The 17,936-nt window shown below is 39.4% G+C and overlaps 1 protein-coding gene across 1 annotated transcript; it reads left to right on the top strand.

Annotated features, from left to right (window-relative positions):
- Positions 1-3,394: 3,394 nt before the first annotated feature.
- Positions 3,395-15,410, top strand: pipox (pipecolic acid oxidase). The gene is made up of 8 exons (XM_053647521.1): positions 3,395-3,556; positions 3,759-3,907; positions 5,520-5,733; positions 7,974-8,156; positions 8,904-9,056; positions 9,667-9,816; positions 13,280-13,355; positions 14,927-15,410. Exons 1-8 carry the CDS (start codon positions 3,458-3,460, stop codon positions 15,046-15,048), a joined length of 1,146 nt encoding a protein of 381 aa, XP_053503496.1. The 5' UTR covers positions 3,395-3,457; the 3' UTR covers positions 15,049-15,410.
- The last annotated feature ends 2,526 nt before the right edge of the window (positions 15,411-17,936 follow it).

The raw sequence follows: 17,936 nt of genomic DNA, 5'->3' as shown, positions 1-17,936 counted from the left end.
CCTAGCGAGAGGATGTGGGCGATCAAGTCTAATTGGAAAGTGGAATCAACAGGATTGCTTGAGAGACTTCATGTAGAGGCTGAAGCATGTGAACTATAGCTTTAGCAGCAAGAAAAATAATGGCATCCTACAGAGAAGATTTTATACCTGCAGACTGTAGCTGAGAATTTTCCTAAAGAACCGAAAGCTATTTGTCCAATACAGGGAAAATGTGATAGAAAAGGTCCTGTTTAGAAAAAAAGGGTGAATACAAAAGAGATGTTTGAATATGATTTAAATAATTAAACCATGCTATAAATCATTATTCAAAAGACAACAGAACACATAAAAAAGACCCAACATGACATTTAATCATGGAATTCAATTTACAGACATAATTATTCTGCACATTCAGGTGTGTTTGACATCGTTCGTCATATTGTCTATCAGCTGCAAGATGATGTTTGAAGATATGATGTTGTTGTTTTTGTAGAAGTGTGCCAATGGGGAGGATCACACTTTATCTGTCTTTGACAGGCCCGGACAGCAGGGAACATGACCAACTGACCCTCTCTACACCATCCTATCACTGGGAACCATCTGTTTAGCCAAATGGCCCGAAACTCCACAGTACACACAGAGAAGCCTGGGTTTTAGCCTTTATAAAGATGCCTGCCAGACACAGCCCTCTCTCCTATTCTTACAATCCCCTCTTCTCTTCCTTTATCCTCTATAAATCCCTCCATCAATGTTCCAATATAAACCAAAGAAAAACAGGGATGAAAACATCAGAAACTGTCCAAGTAGCGACAGCAGCCTTCACAATGACTAGTATCATAATCTATAAAACATACTGAAGCTTTCATTGTAAAACAGCACAGAACCTAGAATCTTCTAGGGTTTAAGATGAGACAGGGGCAATGAGAAAGTAAGTAAAATGCTGAAAGATCATTTAGATCTGGTAGGTTAAAAGAGCAATGTCTCCTGGTGATATTTCTTTAAATCCACAAATAATTCTTGGCATGGAAATTAACCAGACAAAAGCTGTGATTTCTTTATCATGTAGTATAAAATAGAACGGTATATAGTATTTATGCTCTATGATTATACATGTTGCTATTACCAGACCCTCAGGATTAATGAGTTTCTGCTGGTAATCACCTGACTAAATGCCTCAATGAGTAATGAGTGACATACTCCAAAACCACATACTATAGATTATATACTGCCACAAATATTACACTACCGGTTAAAAGTTTAGACACACTCGTTCTTTAGCCCCCCCCCCCCCCCGAAAAGTATTCTTGGCATTTTCTCGACCGATTTCTTGAGGAATTTCCCTGAGATGCTTTTTAAACAGTATTAAAGGAGTTCACACCTACGCTGGACTCTTATTGGCTGCATTTCTGAATATTTTGCTCCAAGTCGTCTGTTTAAAAAATATTCTTTTGTAAATAAAATATTAGTCTTCTAATGAAAGAAATGAATATGTTGGCACGATTATATTTTTGTCTACAACACCAATTTCAAACATTTAATCATACACCTTCAGATCAAAAGATCTTTAAGATCATGAGAAACATTTCGGTCGAGTGTCTCCAAACTTTTAGTGTGCATCACCATTTTTACATAAGTACATAATGTTTGAGCAAATAAACAATTTGGTCATCGTTGCATGCTACATTTATCAATACTGGTTCATTTTTACTGTATTCAGATATTCTAGTGTACATATGATACATACAATTGGCAGCCTGGCAGCATGTTTTGAGATATGGTTGGAGATCTGGGAAAACCTGTCAGAAGTTTTCACCAAATTAAAGTTGTATTGCCAATAATATGTAAAAAGCATAATGTACTTTCTTTTACTTTCACACTATCCGTTGTTACCCAGATGAGGACGGGTTCCCTTCTGAATTTGGTTCCTCTCAAGGTTTCTTCCTCATATCATCTTAGGGAGTTTTTCGTCGCCACCGGGTTGCTCAGAGGGATAAATCCGTATACCATAAATCTGTATCCCATGTTTATATGTTTTTGTAAAGCTGCTTTGAGACAATGTCCACTGTAAAAAGTGCTATACAAATAAAATTGCATTGAATTGAATAATTGTGAATAATATACTTTCAGTTAAAAATCCCTTAAATATACACTCACTGAGCACTTTATTAGGAACACCTTTACACATTCATGCAATTATCAAATCAGCCAATCATGTGGCAGCAATGCAACGCATAAAATCATGCCGATACAGGCCATCGGCTTCGGGAAATGTTCACATCAACCATCAGAATGGGGAAAAAATGTGATTTTGACTGTGGCATGATCGTTGGTTCCAGACTGGGCTGGTTTAAGTATTTCTATAAGTGCTACTTTCCTGGGATTTTCACACACAACAGTCTCTAGAGCTTGCTCAGAATGGTGCAAGAAACAAAAAACATCCAGTAAGCGGCAGTTCTGCAGTCGGAAATGCCTTGTTGATGAGAGAGGTAAAAGGAGATTGACCAGAATGGTTGAAGGGCCCTCCACCCCCAGCCCTGTACATGATGGGTATAGTACAGCAATGTGCCATTTCAGAAATTGTTCATGTGTGGTCATAGCACACTGAAGTAAGTCAGTAATACGAATCACAGCCACAACTTTCTAGAACTGGTTACACAAGAGTTACAACACACATACACAAAACAATTTGCACTATAGAGAAGGAAAAAGAATTCATTATTTTGCACATTGTATAATCTCTATATACACTTTACAACTCTGTATATCATATTTCCTACAGTCTATTATATTTATATTCTTATTCTACAGTCTATTATATTTAGATTTTTATTCTACAGTCTATTATATTTCATTACATCTACTGTATTTTATTATTTTACTACATCCTTATTTTATCATGTGTGTATATCCATAGTCATTGTTGGTCTGTTGGTTATTGCACCGTGGGACGAGGAACTAAGGAAAAAAATTTCACTACATTACATCACACTTATGTAATATGTATGTGACAAATAAAGAACCTTGAGCAAGTTCTCCCCCTTGAGTCTTCCACATGTGTGTTGTGCATTAAAAATGGCTTGGGAAGATGACGTTTTTTATAGTATCTCCTTAAGCAAAGTCCAGGGCCCTCATTTATTAGCATACACACGAATCTTAAACAGATGTAGGATCAGGATGTGTAGGATTTATTAAATACAAACATTTGATTAGATTTGTGCATATATTTACACACAGCTTTCACTGAGCATGCGCAAAGAACTTAGCGGTGAAAATCAACGAGTCTGCCGAGGGGCTTGCTAAATCACTCTGCATACATTTCTCACAGTGTAACTCATTTATACAGCAAGTCCCCTTTAAACAGTGCTGAGTGGGTGTGTCTTACAGCGTGCCAGCAGTGATTATGTAAGTGTAAAGTGAGAACTTTGGTCTGTACTCGAAGTAAACTGCAGCACATTTTAAACAGCATTTCTTTTTCAACATGGCATACGAGTGTATGGTTATAGGAGCGGGGATTCAGGGCTCGTTGACCGCCTACCACCTCGCCAAAAATAACAAGAAAACTCTACTGCTGGAGCAAGTTGGTTATATTTGTAGAAAAAGATATAAGCATACTGTATCTGTAGCAGCTGAGCTCAGTTTGTTACAGAGTTATTTGCATTTTAAGATTTGTTATTATGCTGTAGGTGTTTCACTCATTGAACTTGGTGCACTGCATTTGTGCTCCAGTATTATAGAATCAGTGTGTTGAATAGGTGTGCTGTGTGTGTGTGTGTCCTCAGTTTGTCCTGCCACATTCCCGTGGGAGCTCTCATGGCCAGACACGCATCATCCGGAAAGCTTATGAACAAGACTTCTATACACACATGATGGAGGAGAGCTTTGAGCTGTGGACCCAGCTGGAAAAGGAGGCAGGAGTGAAGCTTTACAGGTGTGTGTGTGTGCGTGTGTGTGCCAGTGTATTAGGTACATTTAGATTATACTTAAACAAATCACACAAGATATCACCTCATCTACTCCAACCATCACAAACTCACCACTGAAGTTATTTGGCTTCTCAAGGAGAAGTCCTTTTATTTGTCACAAATACATTACAGCAAAGTGAAATAGCATATCCCAGCTTGTTAGGAAGCAGGGGTCAGAGCACAGGGTCAGCAATGCTACAGCACCCCTGGAGGAGATATGGTGGCAGCTTGGCATTGCGGGGGCTTGAACCAGCAACCTTCTGTTCAGATACTCAGAGTCATAACCATTGAGCCACCACTGCCCTCTACTCAAGCTGTGTGTCTGTGTGTGGCTCTGGTATAAGTGAACCATACACAGCTGTGTTGCTTGGGTTTTAGAACATTTAAAACATTCATGAGATACTTTACTAAACACACCATGCTTTTTAATCTACCTTGTAGAGGAACCATTATTCCAGCTCATTATTTTCCACATACTGTACAATTTTGCATTAAGGGCAACACATTGGTGCAGTAGGAAGCATAGCGTCTCCAGTTTGATACTGAGCTCAGGTGTGTATTTTCTCATGTTCCCCACATGGCTGTACGGAGGTTCCTCAGGGTTCTCTGGTTTCCTCCCACCTCTCAAAATCATACCGTAGGAGGATTGGCTATTCTAAATTGCTGCTAAGGAGTGAATGAGTGTGTGCATGGTGCCCTTTGATGGACTGCCCTCCCATCAGGGTGTACCTACGTCTCACACCCAGTGTTACCAGGAGTCACAGCAGTCCTGAGCAAGATAAAGCAGTTACTCAAGATGGATGAATGAATGAATAACGTTGTGTTAATTCACTAATACCCCTTTATTAGTGATATTTAATGCCCAATGGGCTGCTTTTGATTGAATATTTGTTTAGACTATTCTTAACCCAGCAGTGAAGTCCCAGCAGTTCCCACTACAATGCCTTGTTAGTGTCACTGATGTGTGAGAAAGATCCACCACTCAAATCATACCAGTGCACTTGAACTAATATGTAATATGTAATATGTATGTAAACTAATGTACATACTAGCTGTGGACAAGAAATATGCAAAATGGGGACAAATCCTTCGAGAAACTGTTTCGTTACAGTTCTCTGTTCAACATCCAGACTGGCTGCCTATACAGTATAAGCACAGGTTAAAGGAGAGAATCCCTCGTGAGCATAACAGCTGTAAAGTGTGAGTAGCCTTTACATGCCAGTTATCTGTTAAAGAGACACAAGAGGTGTTGATGTATGCAGGCTATAAACACACAGCCAGCCTGTCACAATTCTCTTCCTGTGTACAGTCATAAAACTCAAGGTGTTGGACCTATAAACTTGAGCTGATGCATTATGGAAGTAGGTAGATGTAGGCGTACTGTAAACCAATATTCATCATTTTCTTTTCCTTTAAGCTTGTCTTTGTCTCTTCAGCCACTTCCTGACACATGCAGGCACAGAGTTCATTTTAGATTCCAAATGGCCAATCTTGGCATTCCAGCTGTCTGGGATGTTAATAGTGATTCATTTACAGGCCTAAATGAAAAAGTTAACTACACAGTGCCATATGTTGTAGGCGTACTGGCCTGCTGCTGATGGGTCCAGAGAACGGAAAGAGCTTCCAGCTCATTAAGAGCTCAATGCAGAGGAACAAGGTTCCCACTGTGGTGCTGGAGAGACTCGAGTTCAGCCAACACATCCCCAATGTGAACCTGACGAGTGGAGATGTTGCGATTGTGGAAACCACTGCCGGAGTTTTGTACGCAGACCGAGCACTCAGAGCAGCCCAGGTCAGCCACTTCTAAACCTCTTTCTGTAGGTCACTGTGACTATGGATATGTTTTTAAGGTAGTTATTAAAACTAGTATACTTTTAGAAGCTAGGAGGTCGTTGTTTCTAAGTTCAGACTTGAACCGTTGGGTTCATCAATTGATGTAGAACACGTCTGTTTATGTTTAACATATTCATTGCACTTTTTGAATTCTGAATTCAAGCTTCAAGTTTAAATTTCGCAGCGTTTGCCTGTGTTATAGAAAGAGTTTAAGTATGGCTTGTCATTATAGCCTGTTCCTCTAAAATGTGAAAAAAAGATAAAGAGCACTTGTCATTTCATTTCATTAGAGTATGACAGATTAGCACAATGCTTCACAGGGAACTAAGCTTCGAGGAGAAAAGTTCTTCTAAGTGCACCATCAAGCACAAAGCAATTAGTCACTTTTATTTCAATAGCCAGACAGCTATTTTCTCCTCTGTGCATTTATTTTAAAAGATTTATCTTCTTTATAGGGTGCACATAAGGCACCAGACACCATTATTAACCTTGAATAAAAATGACGTACATTTGCCATCGTATTATAAGCCAGTGTCTTTTTTTTTTAATGATCTGAGATGTATTTTTATGGCTGTGACCTCCCAGCATGTAACTGTACCACAGTCCTAAGCATGCACTATAGTTTTAAAGATAAGACAGCCATCATTAGTCAATGTAGCTTGTTCTGGCTTTTCTGTTATAGCACTCTAACCTTGCACACACAAAATGTTCTCCAAGTCTCAGGCTGGTCTGACCTACACTGGATCATCAGAGTGCACTGGTAGGCTCCCTGATGGTACTGTCTAAAAGCAGTTCTTGCTTCTTGCTCATTAGTTGGCCTACACTTTCTAGTCCACCCAGCTGTCTTATCATCATTCTGCTCTGCCCTCAGATCAAAGTACATCTGACAAGAAATACAACTTGTCCACACAAAGATTCTTTACTGATAGAAAAGCTTTACATACATGGAAAATATTTGTTTTACTACCAGAATTATTGGTATCCATCATGAAAACAAACAAAAATGACCATATAAAATGAATAACACATACACAGTGATATTTCAAGTTTAAACATATGAGTGGTGCTTGTTATATTAAAAAACAAAATTTGCGTTTTGAAATGATGAGCATTTCAATGTTTAATATTCTGTGAGGTATCCACTGGAGAGAATAATAGCACTGAGCCTCTTCCTCTAATGCCAAACAACCTTGCAGAACACTTGAGTAATCTTCATCTTGAACACTTCAAGCTCTGGTATACAGTGGGGGGAAATAAGTATTGAACATTTTTTTCAGTAAATATATTTCCAATGAGGCTATTCACATGAAATTTTCACCAGATAAGAAATCCACAAATATAAAGAATTCACAACATTAAAGTCCATAAATGAAGTTATGTGTAATAAAGTGGAATGACACAGGAAAAAATTATTGAACACGCTAAGAAAAAGCAGTTCTCCAAAGCAAGGTAAGGCAAGGAACCAGCTGAAATCCATATCTGTGCAATTAATATCAGCTGGGTTATTATTGATGGTCTGTAAAAAGGCTTTTCATTACCAAGGTGTCATTCCCCTTTATTACACATAACTTCATTTATGGACATAAATATTTGGATTTCTTTATATGTGTAGATTTCTTGAGTTAATACCAAAGTCTGGTGAAAATTTAATGTGAATAGCCTCATTGGAAATATATTTACTGAAATAAATGTTGACACGTTCAATACTTATTTCCTCCATTGTATTCTTAGGTTTGTAATGCAGGTTCAATTGGCCATTCAATTCAGATCCCACCCAGTTCAAACCTGGAGACTGAGGTGGTCATTGCAACATTGATTTTGTGTTTCTGCACTTATTTCTGTGTTGATTTGAATGCAAGATTTGGGTCACTGTGTTGCTGAATGCTCTATGTGTAAATCTAAACCATTTGGAAAGCAGACTCTCTAGTGAAAGAAAGATTTCATGATATGAACCATCACAACAGACCATTGACCAGCACCAGCCATAAAATAACACCAAAGTATCAAAGATTCATATTTTACAGTGAACACTGGTTCTGTTATGTCTTACATTCAACAGTCTTCCCCATGGTAGAGAACAAAAGCACCAATAATTGTGCCAATAATTATGATGCCAATAATTATATTGTGATTGTATATGTCAGTTTATCTATTATTGGTTTGTCCATTTTTAGGATTTTTTCCCCCTCTTCTTTCCAGATGGTGTTTCAGTCACATGGTGGTGTAATAAAAGATGGAGAGAAAGTGGTTAATATTGAGCCGGGTGATTTAATCACAGTGACGACAGACTCTGGCACGTACCAAGCTAAGAATCTGGTGATAACAGCTGGTCCCTGGGCCAAAACACTTCTCTCCCACACTGGACTGCAGCTTCCACTGCAGGTACTGACTGAACCAGAGCTCTGCCTTGACAACTTCTCACTGAACCACAGGCAGACAACATCATACATTCACTCACCTGCTCCATCTTTATCTGCCTTTAAAAATTCATATGGCAACAATCCTGTCCTGGAGTGAATGCTAGACTCTAGGTCACGATGCATTATCTGAAGGAAAATCATTTCCACTATAGTGCAGCAATGAAGTCAGAGGCTGAGAATTACACACAAGCCTTCAGAGCATGACTGGCATCACCCCAGGTCAGCCTGAAAAGTCAGCCACTGCTCAGAACAAACAAGCCAGGGTATTTCTCTTTCCGTGTCCCAGCCACGAGCCAGCAAGACTTATATTTAAACAATCCTCCATATGTCATACACCAAAACAGAGGCGATGGTGAGTCATTCGGTGTTGTTTAAGCTTGGAATTGGTCTTTGAATTGGACTTGCATTATTGAGTAAGGCATGGACCTGAGAGGCTGCACCCAAGTAAATAGGACTATGTGTGATGTCTGGATTTGTTCTGGGCTTTTATCATCTCTGAATGTGGAAGCAGGATGGACAGTTCATTAAAGTGAGAACTTCTAAAATACTTATTACTTTTCTCAAGATGTGATTTATATCAGTGTACATTCATTTAATTTAAACCATATTCCTGATGCTGCAGTAATAGGAGAACAGTACTCTTGGTAATTGCTCTTGGATCAAAAACAGCTTCAACAACAAACCTTTCTCTCTCTGTATGTCTCGGCAGGTGCTAAGGATAAATGTGTGCTACTGGAAGGAGAAGGTTCCAGGCTCCTACAGCATCAGTAATCGCTTTCCCTGCTTCATCCAGATGCAGCCAAAAGAGGCAGAGCATGATATCTACGGCCTTCCATCCAATGAATATCCAGGACTGATGAAGGTGAGTGAAAGGAGCTGGGAATTTCTGCCCAGCTCATCGACGAGCATTTACAGCCCCTATGACACATCTCAAATGGTGTATTATAGACTATATGTTGTGCAGTATGTACATGAGTATGTAGTCATGTCTTAAATAAAACACTAACATTTTGCACCATATAGAAATGAAAAATTACTCTGAGGTACCACACATCACTGAGGTATCTGAGGTATCACACGTCACTGAAAGGTGTCGAACATTAGGCCATTTCTTAGACTGATCCACAAATCCATGGCGTTTTCTCTATTCATTAAAACACGTTGGATTAAAAAGCAACATTCGGCCCTCTCCTTTAATCCGTCTTCTCCTGCTCATGGACCCTGTTTCGCAGCAACCTCAGTGGGAGTTCTCTGGCTCATCATGCTCAACATGCATGACACAGATGGATGAGTCATGTTAGATGTATCTTCGCTCCAGCCACCAGAGCCTGGATTTGTCTGCCTATCAGCTCCTCTGAGTAAACTAGAAATGATGTAATGTGGAGCTGTACTGCTGTACTCAGGTTCCAGATGGAGCTGTTGGGGGTCTTTTTCTTGTAATAAAACTTACAAGTCATGTGTGTCATGCTCAGGTTTGCTGCCACACGGGATGTGAGACGGAGCCGGATGAGAGAGACAGACAGACAGATAGACAGGATGTGGATGTTTTGTCCAGTTACATCAGCCGCTGCTTGCCTGGCATCGTGCCTGTGCCTGCTGTTGTGGAGAGCTGTATGTACACGGTGAGTTACTGCTCTTTACACACATATACTCTACATAGTCCAGTCCACTGAGTGTTAAAGCCTAAGTAAAGCAGACTGGCAGATGGATACACTTATTACTTTATAGCAGGGCTAATGACTTGAATTTGCCAACCAGATGGTACAATAGAAAATATACAGTTATTTTAAGCTAAAGATAACGCACAGGCAAGACTCACTAAATTGCATAGGACCCATTGTGCATGCATGTAAAGGAGAAGCTTTAAACGACTCCAAGGGCTGGTTTCACAAAGCAGGATTTATTGGTTATATTTAAGCTTGGTTTGATTTTACCCTGGATTTCCTCTATCAAGCTGTGCTGACTTACAGTATACTACACAGCTGACACGTTCAGGATCAGAGAGTGTAAACAGCGAGACAGCTATCAGAAAAATCGCACATTTTTCCCAGATGTAGGCTACTAAGCGCACACAGTGTAAATAGTTTCACCATTCTTTAAAAATGGATTTACTGTATGAGTATAAAATGTGAAAAGGTCACTTGTAGATTTTAGGAGTCATATGGATTTCCCCGATTATTTTTTATGTCAGAGATATAGAATTTCCACTGAGGGAATATTTTATCTTTGCTGTATTTTAGAGCATGATATTGCAAATAACACTCACCATTAGCCTCTCACTGTTCCACTATCTAAAAGGGTTTTTCTGTGTGGCACAGGTATAATGTTGGTCATACAGAGAATCTCAGCAAACCTACAGTTTGCTAAGCCCATTACAATTTTTTTTTTGCACTTGGTTTAACTACGACAGCCATCTTTGTGTCATGTCACACAACAAATTTTGTTTATACAGCTGTTTACGGACAACTCAATATCTCAGCTCAGGATGGTCCGAGCTCCTTGGAACAAAAACTGATCTCTAGAGCACATTACAAGGTACATAGGAATATATAAACATTTTGCACATGTCATGTTCCTTAGACTTAAAACTTAAGTCCAAATGTAATGGCCAAGATTGCTCACAGTTCCACATTTAGGGTCAATTTATAATGGGAAGGGTTCGAGTTTCAGTCTTCATTTTTAGGGGGTACCTAGGTAAGTATAGTGTGCATGCAGACCATTTCAGGTTTGTGATTTCTCTCTTTTTTATGGGGGCCAGAAAGTGCAATTAAAAATTAAAAAAATAAATTTTTAAATTTAATTAAAAAATTTAATTTTCACAGAAATAAGTGCTCTGTAGTAGCATTCTACTGTAAAAATTGTGATTTTGAGGTTGCAGGTAAACTCTGCAGGACAGTGGATATTGTGGGCCAGATTTGTAAAACCAGCCTCAAGCAACCAACTTTGCAATTATTGACCACTTGAGATGGAATGACCCCAATAATAAATTAACAGATGCTTAAAAGAGATTGATATGATATGATGTTAGTGCTATAGATTGCACTCACATTCCAGCCATCAGTTCTGAGGCTATTCATGACTTGACCATTCACCTAATACAACATATTCAGTAATCTATACATAATAGGTAGGGATATTATAGTTATTCATTGAACATGTGCATTTTCCCCCATTATATCTGCAATTTACCTACCTGAAGTTACATAGTGTACACTTACGAGGTAGATCATATCAGCCATGACCACCCAGATGGCAAAGATTACAACCAACATTACTGCCTAATTTTTTCATGGTAAAAAGGAACTTGTATCACTAAAATGTTTATTACATCTCTCTTTGCAGGACAGAGACAAAAACAATACAATACAAGACCTTATATAGAGAGAGATAAATATGTACCTTTTTTATTATTATTTCAACATGTCTAGCTCCCCAATTAAAGTTTTTTTTTCATGTTTTTTCTAGAAAAGCTATAAAGGAGGTCCTTTGACAGTTTCGAAAGAATGGAACTCTCTGTTCCTCCACATTATTATCTTTCCCCAACAGCCAAATACAGCAGTACATTAATTACATGAAAGCTTGTATTTCTTGTACACTGCTTGCTTTGATACACCTCTGTGCTTGGGCTTCATAACTGTTTGTGCTGGTTTCAAAAAGAACACACAAATTTCCTTACCTGGACAGTATATGAGAAATACACTCAGTCCTATTTACTAGCATTTCTTTTATACAGCATATACACATACTTTTTTTATCAAAGTATTATTAGTATTATTTAGGGCATCCCACCATGGTAAACTACTCACTATTAGACATAGCCCACTGCTAGAGTTTTTTCTGGCACTGGTGGTCTCATTATTTATTTATTTTTCAATTTGCTACAAGCTGTCTCTCTTTTTTTATGGTAGACATCAAATTAAGATATAGAACAGTAAAACAGCAATGTAAACTGCTGGTGTTGCAACTACAGAATAATTATAACTAGACAGTTTAGTCTATACAAGCCATGAGTTGAGCCATTCAATGCATATTGCATATTATAGCAAGTGAATCTAAAATATCATCCATCCATCCATTTTCCATAGCGCTTATCCTACACAGGGTCGCACAGAGCCCCTAACAGGGAACTTGGCACAAGGCAGGGGACACCCTGGACAGGGTGCCAGCCCAACGCAGGGCACAATCACATACACATTCCCACACTACAGACAATTTGGAATTGGCAATTAGCCTACAACAGATCTTTTTTGAACTTTAGTACCCGGAAGAAACCCCCAAAGCACAGGGAGAACATACACACTCTGTGCAAACAGGGCGGAGGGATGATTAAAGAATTTAGCTTTTTGCTGGGATTTGCTGTATGTGCTTCACATTTATATAGTAGGATTTCTTGTTTTGCCACAGAAAAGTCTCACACAGTTGGCTGCACTAGGACTAATCATTCCCCGATTGTCTAAAGCTGGATTGCAGTTGTTAACACACACTGTGAGAGTTCACTATGATTGAATTTGTTAAGCAAGAATTTAGTCAGGAATGCAGCTATGTTAAACACGCTTCATGATACACGCCTCCTGTACCTGGGGTGTAATGGGAAATGAATATAAAGAGTTCTTTGTTTAGTAAAATAGAAATCAGTAAATTAATAAACCTTTACAATAACAAAAAAAAAGACAGTAAACAGGTTATAGGATTGTATCTGAAAAAATGATGGGAAAGTACACCTGAAATCCATGATAGCTTTAAATATTAGTTTCATGGTAGGCTTGTGGGCACACTGTAATATGCATTTACAATATATGCATGTTAAAATAAACGAATAGTGACTTCCCATTGTGGGCATCTCTCCCCTTTTGATCACACGTGGGTTGTCCTCATTTTGTGTAACTTTTACATAAGGCAGTAGTTTAGTGAAACTCGGGTTTTCTCAACTTTTGAAAAGTGAAATTCTTTTAAAAGCTGAATTCTATTTTGATCTCTTTGCTTCGAGTGTTGCTCATTAAAAGCATTCAGTGAAGTATGTAGTGAATCTTTCTCTGTAAAGAATGCTATTATTATATAATTCTCTCTGTTTACCTGATCTCTTAGGTCACACCTGACAATCATTTTGTCCTGGACCGCCACCCAACCTACAGCAACATTGTGATTGGAGCTGGGTTCTCAGGTCAGCAGTAATAAACCTCTTACTCCCATGTCTGAGTGCCACACAATACACACACACACACACACACACACACACACACACACACACACACACACACACACTTGCAAAATGCTGGCTTAGTTTTTAATGAGGGACTGAGCTGGGGCAGCAATGAAGGACAGTGAATGGATCCCCCAGTGCACATGCCTTTTATCCTCTAATTAAAGATGCTTGTGGCTCGCTGGGCCGCTGCATGCTTCCATAGCTGCCTCTCTGGGACCAAAGGGTTCTCCTGGCATTCAATCCATCTGCTCCTATTGTCTCGTCCTTTAACTAATTACGAGGCTAATTAATTTCCGTTCAGACCATCGACTGAAAGGACACTTCTAGTACAGTTTCATTTTAAAGGCTTCAGGAAAGAAGTGGCATAAAAGCCTCTATTGGGCTATATTGCAGAAAGCTATTCATTTTGTGCTGTATTGTTCTCAGATAGAGGGACCATTGGAGTGAGGATTGTGGGATTGCTTCTCCAGCACACACCCCATTAATGATTTATGGCATTTATTCTTTCTCTATCCTCAATTCAACATTAGGCCTGTGGTTGGAACTGAGAAATCCGTGTTATCAACCTTCCACTCCTCTTTTTTTCTCTATTGTGTACTGTAATAACTGCATTTGCCCTCTCTGCTTCTCCTACACACTGCTGTTTTCGTTGGCTGCTGTGTGTGTGTGTGTCGTTGGTTGAAAATCTCAAAGCATGCAATGATTTGACTCCAATTCTGAGGCTGTTTTGAAGGAACAACCTTCTATTGTCCACTATGCGCTTAACATAAAAGCTGCTACGCCGGAGCAAGGGCTGCGCGGTTGCCATGGCTACCCTGTCACATAATCATCACACAGGGCTGTTTGACAGAAACTCGGCCACTCAGCCATCAGAACTTCAAAAAGCCTCATTCTGAAAGCACTGCATTTCAGAACATATTTTATATATTATATATATATAGATAGATAGATAGATAGATAGATTGTAGCTCTAATTTATGCATCACTGTCTGACAATTTATGTGCATGAAGACATTCTCCTTGCAGGATGAGAATCTTGTTGAGATCCATGCATCCACTTTTTATAACGCTTATCCTACTGGGTCGCGGGGAAACTGGAGCCCTTCCCAGGGAGCATGGGGAACAAGGCGGGGTAAACCCTGGACAGGGTGCCAATCCATCGCAGGGCACAATCACATACACATTCATACACCCATTCATACACTACGGACACTTTGGACATGCTAATCAGCCTACCATGCATATCTTTGGACTGGTGGAGGAAACCAGAGTACCCAGAGGAAACCCCCGCAGCACGGGGAGAACATACAAACTCCACACAGCCCACAGGGCAGCGGTGGGAATCGAACCCCCGACCCTGGAGGGAGGTTGTGAGGCAAGCATGCTAACCACTAAGCCACCGTGCACCCCTGTCCAGATCCTTGTGTACTTCATTTTTTTCTGAAGCCCCACTTACACTACACATAATGGTCGGTATAGTTTCTACAGAGTGTGTCACCTGTACAAAAATCTGATTTGTATCTCCACAGGCCACGGCTTTAAGTTTGGTCCAATTGTAGGCAAGGTGCTGTGTGAGCTGAGCATGGGCAAGAATCCTTCCTATGACCTTTCACCTTTCAGCATCCAGCGCTTCCAGGGCATCCCCAAATAAGATCAACGAGATGAAACTATGATATGTGGCAGAATATATAAGAATACATTTTTAGTAATGCAAGACACAATGGTGATTTGTCATGAACATTTCAATGAAAATGCTTGTATCTCTACAATAGATCATTTCTATGAAATATACATAACCAAATGATGCATCTGTAATATCCCTGGTTTGATGTCTCACTGCTTCCTAAGCTGAAATTCTCTAAAAGGAAAGCAACAGTACACGATAAGCTGCAGAAAAACCAACATAGCATGGACAAATATGAGTTCAAATTGACCAGACTAAGCATGACCTTCATGAATATGTATACTTTTATTCAAACATAATGGTCTTCCATTAAATAATTTTCAAAGTTGCTTCAGTGGGAGTCATCGGAGCCATTAGCTTCCTCTAATTAGATGCACAATACCAATGTTTTCATCTTTCCTTCAACTTAAAGCACATATTTATTTTATGCATTATTTACTCCTCTATGCCCAAGCAATGTTCCCAACTGAATACAAATCAAATTGTTTGTTTAAAAAAAAAAGAGAGAGAGACATCAGCCATTGAGCAATTTGCCTCTAAGGAGCCAGGCTGCATGTTGTTTTGCCGCCTGTAACTATTTCACCCTGTAAACATGTTAATCACTAATCAGGTGGACCGTTACTATAGCCGTTCACCACCATCAGTAGGAATGAGAAAATTATACAGCGTGACAGCAGGGGAGCCGGAGCCCATTCATCCTTGGGGCTAGGAGTAAGAGCATATTGATTGTGTTAGATTATTAATGGCTGCATTAAATTGCCATCAAGCATGCATAGGCTAATATTTACCTCAGCAGATGAGGGCTTGATGATGGTGTGAGCTTTTGAACAATGCACAAGCAGAGAGAGGACAAGCGAATGTGGGCTCAGAAGCTGCTCCAGGCAGCACTCAAAGCTCACAGGAACCTGGCTCCATGTCAGAGTCTTAATAAATAATCTTAACAGCTGGTGTGTGTAAGACTACACAAGGATTCGGGATTTCAGCTTCAGACTGTACAGGTAAGCTATTTATATTCAGAATGCCTCTAGATGGAGGTACTTACAGGGATACTAGCGTGTCTTATAGAAAAAGAGAAAAAGATCAAGCTTGGTTGTGTGAGGTTTTATGCTGAGAGTCTGAGCACTTTTGTTCTCAAGGAGGATAAAGCAAAGGAGCAAAGGTGTGTTTTGTTATTGTTTAAGGGCTATAGTAGGCACATCAGGAGAAGACTGGAACAATACAAAAGCAAGCATTAGACTGAATCACTGAATTAGTGAATTTCATTAAAGTACCTGGGAAAACTACACAGGTTTCTGCCTTTGCCACTGGAAAATTATAGAGATTATATAGAATGAATTCAAACAAATTATCATCCTTTTAAAGTAATTGTATTTGTATTGTATGAATCTATCTATTTTCCATACCACTTATCCCACACAGGGTTGCAGGGGAGCCTGGAGCCGATAACAGGCTGAAGGCAGGGAACACCATGGACAGGGCACAATCTCACAAACATTCACACACTACAGACAATTTGGAAATGCCAATCAACCTACAACGAATGTCTGTGGACTGGGGGAGGAAACCCCCAAAGCATAAGGAAAACATTCAAGCTCCACGCACACACAGGGCGGAGGTTGGATTCTTACTTGTTCAGTTTCTCTCAAAAATACCTTTTTGTCATCCATCTCCATGGGAAAAAAACCAACACGCATTCAACACAAAAGAGACAAGTGGTTGTTGACCTGCACAAGTCAGTTAATTAACTTGTATACACAAATACATACATAGGAGAAAATACCATTAAATTCAAATCCCACCATTTCAGAGCTGCAGTCTGTCTTATTCTTGCTGTAGTCATGTTTTTAATATCAACATAGACCTTTCCTGAGAGCAACCCAACATCTTTCATGTTGGCAGTACTCTTAAGTGCACACTAATATACTTGTAGATCCTCACCATTTCTATGGGCTCTTGATCAATAGTGCCAGTAGGCAGAAGGGGCTTGATCCTGCTAAAATCCACCAGTATCCCCCTTTCTACTTATAGTGAGCTACACATGCACACCACTCCTCACAGTCCTTCTCCAAATCCCATTATTCATCCTTCTGCCCACTCTTGATCCATAACACCACCACAGGCATGGCAGGAGAGTGCTTCTGCAAATGGCATGATTCAGAAATGTACTGAAGTACACTGAGTGAACGAACTGGAAGGGAGCCTGTGGACATCTTGTGTTGCTCATTGCCCTGAAGATGTGGTTTGACTACAAATGGCCTTTCTCACATTTTAATAAGTGATTAATACATTTATTTATTTAGTTTAAAAGTCATAAATTGTCTTGGCATTAGGATATTAGGGCATAATCCAGGGATTAATACAGTAGTACACTATGTACTAAGTACAATAGGATTAATTGAATATTCTATATTATTATTTAATATATATATATATCATATTAATATTCTACAGCAGAAACTAATTCACTAGGTGTTTTCTCACCTCTGTTTCAATACAGAAAATAACTCCATCTGAAGCTGTCTCTTTACATACTGTAACTAAACACCCATAGGACATGGGAAACAGAGTGTAAACAAAGTATGGATGAGTATTAGATTAGCCATACTAAACTCCTTCTTGAGCCAAAGCACAGAAGATGTACCTCTAAAATACTGCAGTCCAGCACTGTAAAGATATTCACGAGGCTATTCTAACTATGAGCAAACTCCATATATCATATTACACTGCATACTTCCTTAATTTCTGGGGTTTTCTCCTCTCATGTGCATGCAGTGGTATAATAGAAGGTGGAATCTGTACGCCATCAATTCCCCCAAATTAATCTACCCGAGCCCATGCAGCCTCGAGGAACAGAT

Source organism: Ictalurus furcatus, chromosome 17 (assembly GCF_023375685.1).
Source record: "Ictalurus furcatus strain D&B chromosome 17, Billie_1.0, whole genome shotgun sequence".
Taxonomy (NCBI): domain Eukaryota; kingdom Metazoa; phylum Chordata; class Actinopteri; order Siluriformes; family Ictaluridae; genus Ictalurus; species Ictalurus furcatus.
The sequence above is the reverse complement of the archived record's forward strand: the minus strand, read 5'-3'. Positions and strand labels throughout refer to the sequence as shown.